This window comes from Eublepharis macularius, chromosome 1, assembly GCF_028583425.1.
Source record: "Eublepharis macularius isolate TG4126 chromosome 1, MPM_Emac_v1.0, whole genome shotgun sequence".
Taxonomy (NCBI): Eukaryota; Metazoa; Chordata; class Lepidosauria; order Squamata; family Eublepharidae; genus Eublepharis; species Eublepharis macularius.
The window spans coordinates 26,667,439-26,680,232 of NC_072790.1; the positions used below are offsets into that span (position 1 = coordinate 26,667,439).

Below are 12,794 nucleotides of genomic sequence, written 5' to 3' on the forward strand. Positions count from 1 at the left end.
AACAGATGCTTGTGGGTCTTCGTTGGGCAGTAGGGGCCTCACCCTCCAGGTGGGACCTCCCAGAATTACAGCTGATCTCCAGACTACAGAGATCAACCCCCCTGGAGTAAACGGCTGAGTTGGAGGGCGGGTTCTATGGCCGTATACCCTGCTGAGGTCCCTGCCTTCCCCAGGCTCCACATCCAAATTCTCAGACATTTCCCAACCTGGAGTTGGCAACCCTACGGGCAGTCATTTATATATGTTATGAAAAAGCGTCAAAAGGTCCATGAAATGCAGGAGATACAAGGTGACATGTCATTATATAAAATTCAAATTTAATCAAGAAAAGCACGCGTTCTGCTAATCTTTCAGACGCAACTAGGCACTAGTGACATCGGGAGGGATACTGCTGAAGGAACCTGAAAACTACATATCCCAGAAGCCCCAGATTTGTATATGTCATTAACAAGAGACTTTAAAGTTGGGATTCTTCGGAGACTGCACTTTACCAAACCGTGCTGCCGCTACTTCTACAAGAGAGCTTTACAAAAATGAAGCTGGGGAAGTAGTTTTGCCAAAAGATGCAGATTTGTGATGTAAAACAAGGGCGCACTGAACTGTTCCAGATAATTCCAGGTTAACAAAACAGCCTGTGTTCCATGCTGAATGCTATCCAAAAAGGAAGAGAAAAATGCTTCATTTTCAGAGAGGTGGCCGAGAACCGACAAGTTCATTCTGTCTGCATGTGCTGCTTCTGTGGCGGAACTAGGTATTGATCACATTCGCATCGGTATTGCTAGTGGGGGTGCAAAGTGGGCAGAAGGACAGGAAATTTGTGTTCAAGCGCAGCTGTTTGCTTCCAGGCTACTACAAAATGCCGATTTGGATCACTACTTGTACATTGTGTTCGGGCTGTGGGGTTGTTGTGCCCCACTAAGTATTACAGACATTTAAAACTGTTTAACTTGAATAGGATGTGCACTTGTGAGCCCAAGCCTGTTTTCTCAGAAGTAAGTTCCACTGACTTCAATAGAACTTACTCCCAAGTAAGTATGCATAGGATTGGAGTACAAGTAAGGTCACTATAGCCTATCATTTGCAATGCCCAGGGCATTTTGGAACAAAGAAGGAGACTGAAACATAAGTAGAATGCTAAGACTTCAGCTACTGCTAACAAATGTGTGTGTGTGTGGGGGGGATAATTTAGGGTTGCCAACGGAAGAAAAATAGAGAAAATGTTCTGTCCCTTTAATAGAGGCTTAATAAGCTGTTTATTTACCAGGTGATTTACTTGCATGACATGAAAAGCTGCCTGCACATACTTTTTTCATTGATAAAAGGATTTCATTAAAGAGTTTTGCTGCCTTAGACAGATGTTTGCTTTGTTTTGAGTTCTGTAGTCCTAGCTCCAATGCATTGTTTTGCTTATCAGAGATCTTTGCTGTTTGATTGAATTGTTTTTCATATGTTGTAATCCACCTCTGGTCTCAGTGGGAAAGGTGGGCCTTAAATGCAGTTAGTGACAATGATTGATGATGGAGACGAGGAGGAGGAGGAGGAGGAGGAATACCAGTTTCAGACTGAACTGCCAAAACTGGTCCATATTTTAAAATGAGTAACCAAATGTGTATCTTTTCAAAGCAGAACAAAAATGTTAAAACATGTTTTAACCTGAACCAGTGTTTCAGTCTACTTGAGATTCCATATGATACCACTTTGACTTACAAATTTTGGTTTGCTTAGTGTGGCTATACAAGGAAAATGTAATTCGATTACAGTTTTTACAGATGTGGGGTATGTTCAAGGATAATTCTTGAGAAGGTGAACTCATTACAAACTTTTAATTTTGTGCCAAGGCATTTAAAGTGAGCTGAACACAAACATTATCTAGGGAAAACTGACCAGTCTTCTGCAATGGGAAGTTTACATAAAATAATCATTTGTTCCAATTTCTTCTTGGTTATTTCCCTTAGTAACTTTTCCTTTGGATCTTACAAAAACCCGGCTACAGATCCAAGGCGAAGCTGCTGTACGTAACTATGAAGATGCTTCAAGAAGAACTATCCCGTACCGTGGCATGCTACGTACAGCAGCTGGGATAATTCAAGAGGAAGGGGTGCTAAAACTGTGGCGAGGAGCAACACCGGCGGTTTACAGGCACATAGGTCTGAAATACAAAGCCTGCCTAACTGCCTACCCCCCCCTCTCTCCCCCACCTACCTACCTACTTAGATTTGCAAAAAGAGGTACTGGAAGAGTTCCCTTAATCAGCCTCTACATCGTATACTAACTTTTGCCAGTGAAAGTTTAAATTACTGAATAAAATTCAGCTTTGATTTCCTTACAAGCCGAGCCCTTAGCAAGGTACCTGACCTATAAAAAACTCTGTGATGTACAATCATACTCCAAGCCTTGTAGCTTGACGTTTTCTTCCCAGTTTTCCAGGCATTATGTTTATTTTAAAAAGAGACACACAACCCTTAACCACAACTCCATATTCTAGGATTAAAACACCTTCAGATTCAAGAAGAGAGCTATAGATTCATTTATGTACCATGGAAATTGTAAGTTAAGGTGCTTCCCCCTTATACTATTGAAACAATAACCATATTATGCACCTGTGCACACTTAAGCTTAACAAGTTACACTTGCAACTCCACACAGCCCTGCTTCCCCTCGGTATTTCCCTTGTGGTCTTTCACTGTGGCTTTATCATAACTACTACATGCACTGCCTCAAGGTGTTCAAAGAACTTCAGATATACCAGTAACCTTTATATCAAGTCTGCAAGGTAGACCATCATGAATATCCCTGTTACTTAGTATCTTCCCAGTTTGTCCAATAGTTTAAAAATGCTTTAGGGATACACCTCATTTCCACTGCTGCTATGCCAATACTGCTGTGGAGAGAAAGGAACAATAGGCGAGAGCAGACCGTGATTCACAACAACCATGGATTGCACTCCATGGTTGTCACGATCCCATAAATCCAGGGCAAAGGACTCAAAAATAAACTTAGAGGAGGTCACCCTAGAAAGGTGACCAAACCATATACTTTAACTGTAGTTACAACATGGATTCTGCAGTCGAAGAAATAACCACAAAGAAAAAGTGTACATAATTTACAGAAAAGGACTAGAGACAGGGATGAACAATGAGAATTCTCTCTCATAAGCATACATAGATGCACCTTGTGCTCTTTTGCACCTATGTAGAAGCAACATGCCTGCCTGCCTCTCTCTCTCACACACACATGCAGAGGTATGTCCTGCTTTTCTCTCACTCACATAAAACAACATTTCTGTTGCTGCCCTCCACCCCCACTCCATCTACTAGCTTCTGAAAAGTTGCCATTTTGCTTTCTAGCGGAGGCTCTGCTCTGCATGGTTCAGCCAGCCATCTGGTGCATTTGCCGCTCTCCTTCCTAATTCTTATCCAAGAAGCATTGCGCAACTTGATTGCTCACTTAGAACTGAAAGCTTGTATCTTTAGAAACATACCACAGATTTTCACCAATAACCTTGAAATTTGTGCTGTAATCCGGCATATGAAAAGGTGTGTTTTGTGGTGGGCATGGAAACAGTCACAAACACTTTGCAACTACAAGATTCGGGTCCAGTAGCACTTAAAGGTATCTGACGAAGGGAGCTCTGACTCTTGAAAGCTCGTACCCTGGAAATCTACTTTATTGTGCTACTGGACCCGAATCTTGCTCTTCTACTACAGACCAACATGGCTACCTACCTGAAACGATGTAAATACAGGGGACCTGTTGAGAATTTTCTAGGGCCTTGAGGCCCACAAAAAGTGGCCTCAGACAAATCGCATGAGCACTTTCCAGTACATGTGACACTTTGACAGTATTCTGCAGCAGGTGTTTACAGGCAACAATGTTTCCTCTTTCTCCTTCACATACACAAATACCGAGGCAGAAGAACACACACATGTTCTCTCATGAGATTGGCATGAAAAGGGCTCCTTAAAAGGTATGAAGTCTGAAAACCACTGGAATAAATAATGAAGACAGAAAGACATATCAGTGACCTCTTCCATTCCTCTTCCAGTAATGGTCCTTATTCTATTATACAGTAATATACTAAAACATTCTCACATATTCTTGGCCCTACAGTATACAGTGGAGTGCGCATGGTTGCGTATGAACACCTTCGCGATTCTGTGCTTGGCCGAGCAGCGGATGGGAGCTTTCCTCTATGGTAATACTGCCCACATTTGCTATCTGGTGCTAAAGTGTTATATCAGAAACACAAGTCACACATACGCCATGTCGAGTGGAAGCATCAACATGCCACCACATCATCATTCTCTTCACCTCCATTTTACTGTTACAACCACACTGTGAGGTAGGCAAGAGGCATGGCTTGCCAGCTTGGTCACCGCCTAGAGCTGTGCTGCTGGCAGCTGAGAGGAAGACATGCCCTGAAGGCCCTGCCAGCATCTCTGGAGCATCTTTCTCCTAGCTGCCAGTGGCATTGTGGAGAATGGTGATGAGCATAGCCCATGGCCATTACTGCCTCCTGAACTGGCGCTGCCTGCTCTGGTCCGAGACAAGCCCAGGAGGCAGTTTAAACCCATAATGGGCAACACAAAGTTCCCACTTGGGATAACAACATACCCCAACCCACACCGACTCACCTGGCACCAGCAACAGGCAGAGGTCTTTGCTTGCCCTACATTATTATTGGGGCTGAATATGAGGTGTGGGGGAGGAAATCACTTGCTGTGAATCTCCCCGCAGCTATCTCAGGCCATGCAGCTTTGCACGTAGTAAGACCACATGATGCTTCCTGATCTCTCATACACACAAAGGTGAAATCAAATAGTTTCTCCTTCCCCAACCTGGCCACTGTAGTAGGGAAAGTGGACGGCTGTGCATTCTTGCTCTTGTTATAAGACCAGGAAGTCAAAAGCCAGTCCCATTGTATCATTTATTTATAACTTGCTTTTCTTACCCAGTGGAAACCCAAAGTGGTTTATATCATTCTCCTCCCCTCCATTTTTATCCTCACAACAACTCTGTGAGATAGGCTAGGCTGAGTGTCTGTGACTGGCCCATGGTTACCAGCAAGCTTCCATAGCAGAGTGGAGATTCAAACCTGGTTCTTCCAGGTCCTACTTTGCACTCTAACCACTAAGTCATACTGTTTCTCTAGTCCCATGTTGCTACTTTTGGTATTCTGGCTTCTGAGAGGACATGCCCAGACAGCATCTATGCAAAGGTTTGCTTAGGGTGTCTATGAGCATTGTTGTAATGCACACTCAAGGGGTAACTCCCAGAAGTGTCGCCATCTGCATGTCACTTACCCAAATCATAGCATTATTCTGCTAAAACATACCCCTCCTGCCATACTCCTTAAAGTCAGTGTGTTTTGACTACAATGGACTGAAGGGCATAATCAAAGACAACAGGACATTCTAATGTAAAATTCAATCAAGTGTAATAGATCTCTGTATCAGAATACTTTCAGAGTTAACTTCCTTTATAATCTAGAATTGTTTTCTTGTCTGTTGCAACAAAAAGAATAGAAGAGTTTTGCTGTTTACTTATTATTTATTCATACTGTGTGTATCCAGGGATGTTTTTCTGGGAAAAGAGGTGGTGGAACTGGGGATGCAGCTGCAGGAGCCCAAAGTTGGCTCGGCGCGGAGGGCAAACTTCCCTCTGTCTGGAGATCAGGGGGTGGGGCCACCAGCCATGTGACCATTTTTAAGAGGTGCCGGAACTCCGTTCCACTGCGTTCCAGCAGAAAAAAAGCCCTGTGTGTGTCATACCTTTCTCCCCAACAGGGACCCAAAGTGGTTTACATTATTCTCCTCTCCTCCATTTTATCTTCACAACAACCCTATGAGGTAGGTTAGGTGGAGTGTATGATTGGCCCAAGGTCACCCAGCAAGCCTCCATGGCAAAATAGAGCTTTAAACCTGTGTGAGATATAAAATGTCCACAGATTACAGCATCTGATGAAATAAACACTAGGGCATGAAAGTTTGTGTGACTACAAATCTTTAAGATGCCACAAGACATGTTTTTGTTCTGGAAATATCATTCAATTGTAGAAAACTACGCCAATTTCTATCTTAGAAGCAGGTCTTATTTATCTTAATGTCCACATAGGTATGCTGAAGATTGCAGTAGCAAATTTCTGATTTCTTTTTTCTTGTTGTTTGATAGGAAAGCTGTTTTGGGAGGTATGACAGCTGGTGCCATTGGTCAGTTCTTTGCCAGCCCAACAGACCTGGTGAAAGTGCAGATGCAGGTGGAAGGAAAGAGAAGGCTGGAAGGGAAACCATTGCGGTGAGGTTTTAAGCAGCTTTCCTTCCCGGGATAACACTTGCATCCAAATAGCACCCCAATCTCTCCAGGTTTTAGAACCATTTTTACAGGTGCTAAAGATTGGTTAATTTGATTTTTAATGGATGTTTGAGAAAAGTAGACAGTGCCAGCTTGATACCTGAGCCTTGCTTTGTGGTTTGTCCCTGCCAGCATGCACCAATTAATTCTGGGAACTTTGGGTACACGTTTTCGTGGAAAGGTCTTAGAAAAGGCACCCCTTGGCATTGTGGTTATACACATGTACAGGTGTAGGGGTCCCCTTTGGGACATGATTCTATGGTGCTCGGTGAGAACACTGATTCCTGATCCATCAGAAACCCATAAACCTCTCTTGGTGGTCATGACGTCTGAACAGCTCCTTATCTTAACTCTGCTGGCACACTGTCAATGCAACACGTATCACTCTCATCCCCTTTGCCAACTTCTGGGCTCCTGCAGCTGCATCCCCAGATCCTCCTAAAAGCACTGAAAGAATCCAGCAAAATGAGATCCAAAGTCTAGCAATCCATGTTTTTCTCTCACACCGTAACATCCTGTAGGACCAAACACAGTTGGGATCATGTGGGTTGGAGGGGTCATTTGTTGAAAAAATCCATTTGGTCAAGACAAAAATCTTATCTCAGTACTGAGAAGTACTTTTCAAATATTTGCAACTTACTTATGGTTAGTTTGCGGTATGCAAAATAACCACCCAGTGGTCTATTACTGTTGTTTCAGCAAAAGTCACAGTTCATCGTGGAAAGGCAGGGTCTGAAATTCATTTTTTTCAAGATGGCAGGCCAAACTCAAAGTGCCTTAGGCTTCTTATGGCTGGACCCCTCTGGATAAGAGGGCTACACTAACACAAAACAGCAGAACCAAATGGATTTTTCCATGTCAATAACAGGGAAACCCTGGCTGTACGTATGGCTTGCATTGCTGGACTATGGCCTGCGTTTTTAGGATACAGGTGTTAGTAAGGTACAATTGTTTTGATCCCAATCAATCCTAGATTCCGTGGAGTCCATCATGCATTTGTGAAGATCCTGTCTGATGGAGGAATACGAGGCCTTTGGGCAGGTTGGGTGCCCAATGTCCAACGGGCTGCTCTAGTAAACATGGGAGGTAACCTGATTAATCTCTAGCCTAACAGTTCCCTACGTAGCACTCCCTTCTTTTTATGTCCTGGTTGTACTCTTGAGGTAAACTGCTGTGCTTGGCTATCGTCCTACTTGGCCAGAAAGTTCAGTGGGTGACTCTGAGTTGATCATTCTCTCTCTCAACCTAACCTACCTGACAGGGCTGATGCAAGGATAAAAAAGGGGCAAGAGAGAACTGTGTACACCACTCCAAGCTCCATGCATGGTCAGTTAAAATGTAATAAAAAGGAAAACCTGGGCAGATTCTGAATGCAGAAGCTGATAATGGAGGGAGCAGGGCAGTTCCCGTGATGTACTATGTGGTGTGATGAGCATAAACCCCAAATGGAGAACATGCATTGTAAAAAACCCAAGAAAACGCTTTTCTTTCCTTTGCCAACAGATCTGACAACTTATGATTCCGTTAAACATTTTTTACTTCTCAACACATCACTTCAAGACAACAGCATCACTCACAGCATTGCAAGGTCTTGTATCCCTTCCTTCCCCTTTTTCTCATACTCAGCTTTGGTAGAAATGTCTCTTTATCCCTAGATAGTAATATAGTCATCTTGGTTTTCAACATTGCTGTTTAAGCTATCCACACCACACTGGACTGTTAAATAAAGGTATCTCAGTTAGGGCCAAACCAACTGTTGGGTCCAAACCAAATGTTACGTTAATCACATGGTTGCTGTCAAAAATAACACAGATGTGATTCTTCTCCATCATATGTTAGAACTAACCCACTGTGTGATGTCACGGAGTTATGTGCTCCTCCTCCTGCCTGCTGCACTGATGAGTTGGCGGCTGCTGGCAGAGAGAAAGGAAACTGGCCCATCGTGATATCAGCACAACACTGTGAAAATTCTACTAGACATGATTGAAGGGACTGGAAGGAGCTAAACAAGGGGGTGCTAATTTTAGCAACTGCTGTGTTTTACAGTAACATCTTGTTTAGCCATGGGTATCTAAATTACCCTACTTACTCTTCGGTATCCCGCTGATTCACTATACTGTGTTGAAGTTAGCGCTTTGCATCTCTGGTAGCTACAGTGTTCTGTAATGGAGCCATTTAGTGTCTTATTTTAAGCTGGAAATCATTCATTTATTAGTAGGAATAGCCAGTTCATTATATGAGCCCAGACCAAGAGAATTTATCAATGGAGCTTCTAACTACACTGTTACAATCTATGTGCATCTCACGATTCAGGCAATGCATGTTAAAGTGCTAGAAATGTACTACTCTCTCAGCCAAGGCTTCCTTTAGCCCCAGCAGCCTTCTTCCAAGGGAAGAGCCTCTTCTATCAGTTGAAGGATCCTCAGGCAAGAGGAATGCTTCAAAGCTACCTAAATCACAGGAAACAAGCCATTATGTAGGCAAGAAGATATATTTATTTTGGTTCAATGTTCTCAAAATGTCACCTTGTAATGATGGGGTGGCCTGAGTTGCACTTTCTCTTCCCAAGCTAGAGAAGTCTCCTGACGGCAGACAGGGGCACCTCTTCACTCTTTTCTATGGTTGCCATCCTCCAGCTGGGGCCTGGAGATGTCCTGGTATTACAAGTGATCTCCACACTACAGAGATCAGTTCCCCTGGAGAAAATGGCTGCTTCAGAAGATGGACTTTATGGCATTACATGCGCCGAGGTCCTCCCCCCTTTAAAATCCAATCCCCCCAGGCTCCACTCCCAAATTTCCAGCTATTTCCCAACCTGGAGTTGGCAACCTGATGTCTCTTCTGGCTGTAATGAGAAGGGGGTGGGTGGATGGCGGCAGCTGCCATTGTGCAGTGATGCATCTCAGTTGCTGGGGGGAAAAGAGTGCTTTGCTATAACAGGACATGTTGATACTAGGCAAAAGAGGGGAAAAACGGGTGAGGAAAAACAGGGAAATGAGCAGACTGAGCATTCAGCAGCCATCCTCCAATATGGTATTCACAAGGCTGCAGTCTAGATTTGTATTTAATTATCTGATTAAAAGCAAATAAAGACAGCCCTAATTTTTTAAAGCAAACGGGTAACACATATTTGTATTTGAAAATTGTGCCCATTTTCTCTTAGAGAACAAATCTTAGGATTTGTTCCACAGGCAAACAAATGCCTACAGCCAAGTGAATTTGCCCTTCTTTGGACACGCAGGCTTTGATGTGTGTGTTTTGTTCAAATGTTTTAATAGTGGGTGTTCTGGCCTGGTAGCTGCTGTTTTGGGGACTCCTGCAGATGTGATCAAAACCCGAATAATGAATCAACCAAGAAATGAACAGGGAAAGTATGTAAAATATTTCTTGCTCTTAATTACCATTTAGAGCCAGAGCCAAACGTTTAGTAAGAAAAGACAGAAGCCTGTTACATTGTGAAGTAGATCAAAAACCTATCCAGGGTCTACATTCTTAATCTTCTCTGCTATTGGCAAGTGTTAATTTATAAGAGCAAATGTGTAAGAGATTTAATTTATTAACATAATTTAGAAAGATACTTCTCCAGAGGATCTTCTATACAAAATTTAAGACTGTATTAAGAGAAATTAATGATCCTTTCATTTACTGAACAGCATTAATCCCAAATGAAGTATTATTTAGTTTTGTGGTTTGGCAGAAGAGAATATTTTGAAGAATTATGCCAAAAGATTTTACTTTAAAAATCTTTATGTATATTGTAATCCTAATTTCATTTTCTCCTTACATTACTAGAGGTCTACTATATAAATCTTCCACAGACTGCTTGTTTCAGGCAATTCAAGGTGAAGGGTTTCTGTCTCTGTACAAAGGTTTTATACCAACATGGATGAGAATGGTAAATTTCCTTTAAAAATTTCTTTTAGCATAATACAGTAAAGTCAATGGCTCGCATTTCTATGTTATGCAGCTATAAGATGCCTTTTGGATACTGGTACTTGCGCGTGCGCGTGCGCGCACCCCCCCTCACGATTTCAGTGTTAAGCATTGTAATCATATATTTTTAACAAACTGAATATCAGCAGAGTAATAATGAATGATTGTATGTAATTCCATAGGACCAATATACATGCAAAGTGCCTAACACCTTATTCACGAATAGATAATAGGGATTGTCGGATTGTGCTCATCATCTCAGCCCACACTCCCAGCCTATTCTTTTGCGGTGTGAAATGCCTCCTGTTCTTCTTCGAACCACCTTAGCCATGGTTAACATCACTGTTGCTAAACAAAGGTTAAGGCTAGTGGGAGAAAGAGAAGGAAAATGCATACTCCAGAAAAGAGGGGTGGGAGAAAAGAAGGATACAGTCCCACAGTCTGCTTCCAGTTGCTTGGCCAGAGGGGAGTATTACATGTAGAGAACACTGCTATAAAATCCAAGATACTCAAGAATTATAACTTACTAGCAACAAAGTCTGTTGTGGGAAAAAATACAACAGGCTCTAGAAAGGGGAGTGAGGGCAGGCGGCATTCCCTCCTCCTCCTTCAGTGATCCTGGCCGGATGAAGGCAGGAAGGCGGGCATGGCCACCTGCTCTGCGCCTGCCATTGGCCAGGTGAATGGGGGGTGGACATTGCCTCCTGCTCTGCTCCTGATCTCAGCTTGGTGAAGGCGGGGGATGGGCTTTGCCACTTGCTCCCCTCCTGATCCCAGCTGGGAGAAGACGGGGAACAGGCATTGCCACCTGATCCATGCTATTTCTCTACTGCTGCACAATGAATATTACCTCTTATTTACAATGATAATTCCTGTCTTTTTTACAGGCTCCTTGGTCTTTGGTCTTCTGGCTATCCTATGAACAAATCAGAAGAATTACTGGAATCAGTTCGTTTTAGGAATATGATTATCCAATATGCTATTAAGCCTTCAACGGAACTTTTGTCTGAATAAGGTTGTGTACAGATGATATTTTATTGAAGATTCACTGAGCAGCAAAATCTCTTTTGAATCTGGCTTGTAGGGGCATAACCAAGGCTGTTACTTACAGTCAAAAAACTATTTACAAGGTGCATCAAGAGACAAATAGAAAAAGGAACAATAAATGATAGTAAATGTTGAATCTTTAAAAGGGCTGCCCCTAAGCAACAATGCATTGTAGAAGGATCCTGGATCACTGATTGTCATGTGTGTAAAACAGTGAACTTTGATAAAGGGAAGAGTGGGGTACAAATAGAAAGGATATGTTATATACAATTACCGATGCAGGATCTTTCATTATTACATTGACACTTGTTGGAAGAAAACATACTGCTTGTGATAACCTCTAGGTACCTTCCCCCAAAAGCCAAGGATTGATTATATGGTGCTGAAACCCATTAATACCCTGGGTATTTCATTTCTGCCCATTTGGCTGCACAAATATGCTAGCAAAACATTCTAAGGTATAGTACAACCAGCTGTTTGTTCATTTGTTGAAAACATCTGTTTATGATACTGTTGATACATATAGTTCCACGCTATTGGTGAAACACCCAAAGAAAAATGAACACCTTAAGATGGTGGGTTGCATGGATGTACTGGGCACAATTCACGATTTGCCTCAACGGAAACAACGCAGAATGTATTTTTTAAAACTCTGTGGACGTTACATCTAGAACAGAATTATTACAGCTAACATACACTGCACAGCAGCACATATTCCATTCCAATATACTATTTTTTGTAGATCATATACAGATCGCAAAGAACTAGAAAAGAACTTCAGCCAGGATAACACAGAAAAATCAAATTCATATTAGAGAAATATGTGGCATTTCCACTGATGAACAGCATCTCTTTTTTTTAAACTCAAGATACAACTTTTAACAGGAAAATCAATGTATTATCCTCTGTAATAAAAGTAATTCATTATCCCCTACCACCAATAAGAGTACACAATTAGGGCTATCAACCTAACAGCAGCAGGAGCCAACAGCAGCAGAAGCATGTGTGTGTGTGGGGGGGAGGGGGTGAACACTAGTCAAATGATTTCAAGGAGAGCTCTAGGATTTCCTAGAGTACTGTGCAACATCTGCCTAGTTTTGATCAGGCATCTGATGAAGAGAACTTGATTCTCGAAAGCTTATGCTATAATAAAATTGGTTAGTCTTAAAGGTGCTACTGGACTCTTTTTGATTTTGCTACTACAGACTAACACGGCTAACTCCTCTGGATCTATGTGCAACCCTGTGACATCACTTCAAGATTCCCCATTTCCTCCTCACTGAACACTAGGAGCTTGGCTACAAGAGAGGAATTCCACGAGGAGGAGCACGTGAAGGGAGTCGCAACGTTATCCGGGAAGCTGAGTTTTAAAAGAGATAGAAGGCTTTGACATTTCCGCTCTCTACAGAGCCAGGGAGATTACTGCTCAGAAGGTTTATTTCCTGTTCGCCTCTTAGAAGGGG

General features: G+C 42.5%; 1 protein-coding gene across 1 annotated transcript; it reads left to right on the plus strand.

Moving 5' to 3' along the window:
* The first annotated feature begins 522 nt into the window (after window positions 1-522).
* SLC25A27 (solute carrier family 25 member 27) lies at window positions 523-12,495 on the plus strand. The gene is made up of 9 exons (XM_054979341.1): window positions 523-751; window positions 1,956-2,147; window positions 4,111-4,195; window positions 6,172-6,294; window positions 7,325-7,437; window positions 7,855-7,939; window positions 9,630-9,722; window positions 10,144-10,246; window positions 11,172-12,495. Exons 1-9 carry the CDS (start codon window positions 649-651, stop codon window positions 11,241-11,243), a joined length of 969 nt encoding a protein of 322 aa, XP_054835316.1. The 5' UTR covers window positions 523-648; the 3' UTR covers window positions 11,244-12,495.
* Window positions 12,496-12,794: the final 299 nt, after the last annotated feature.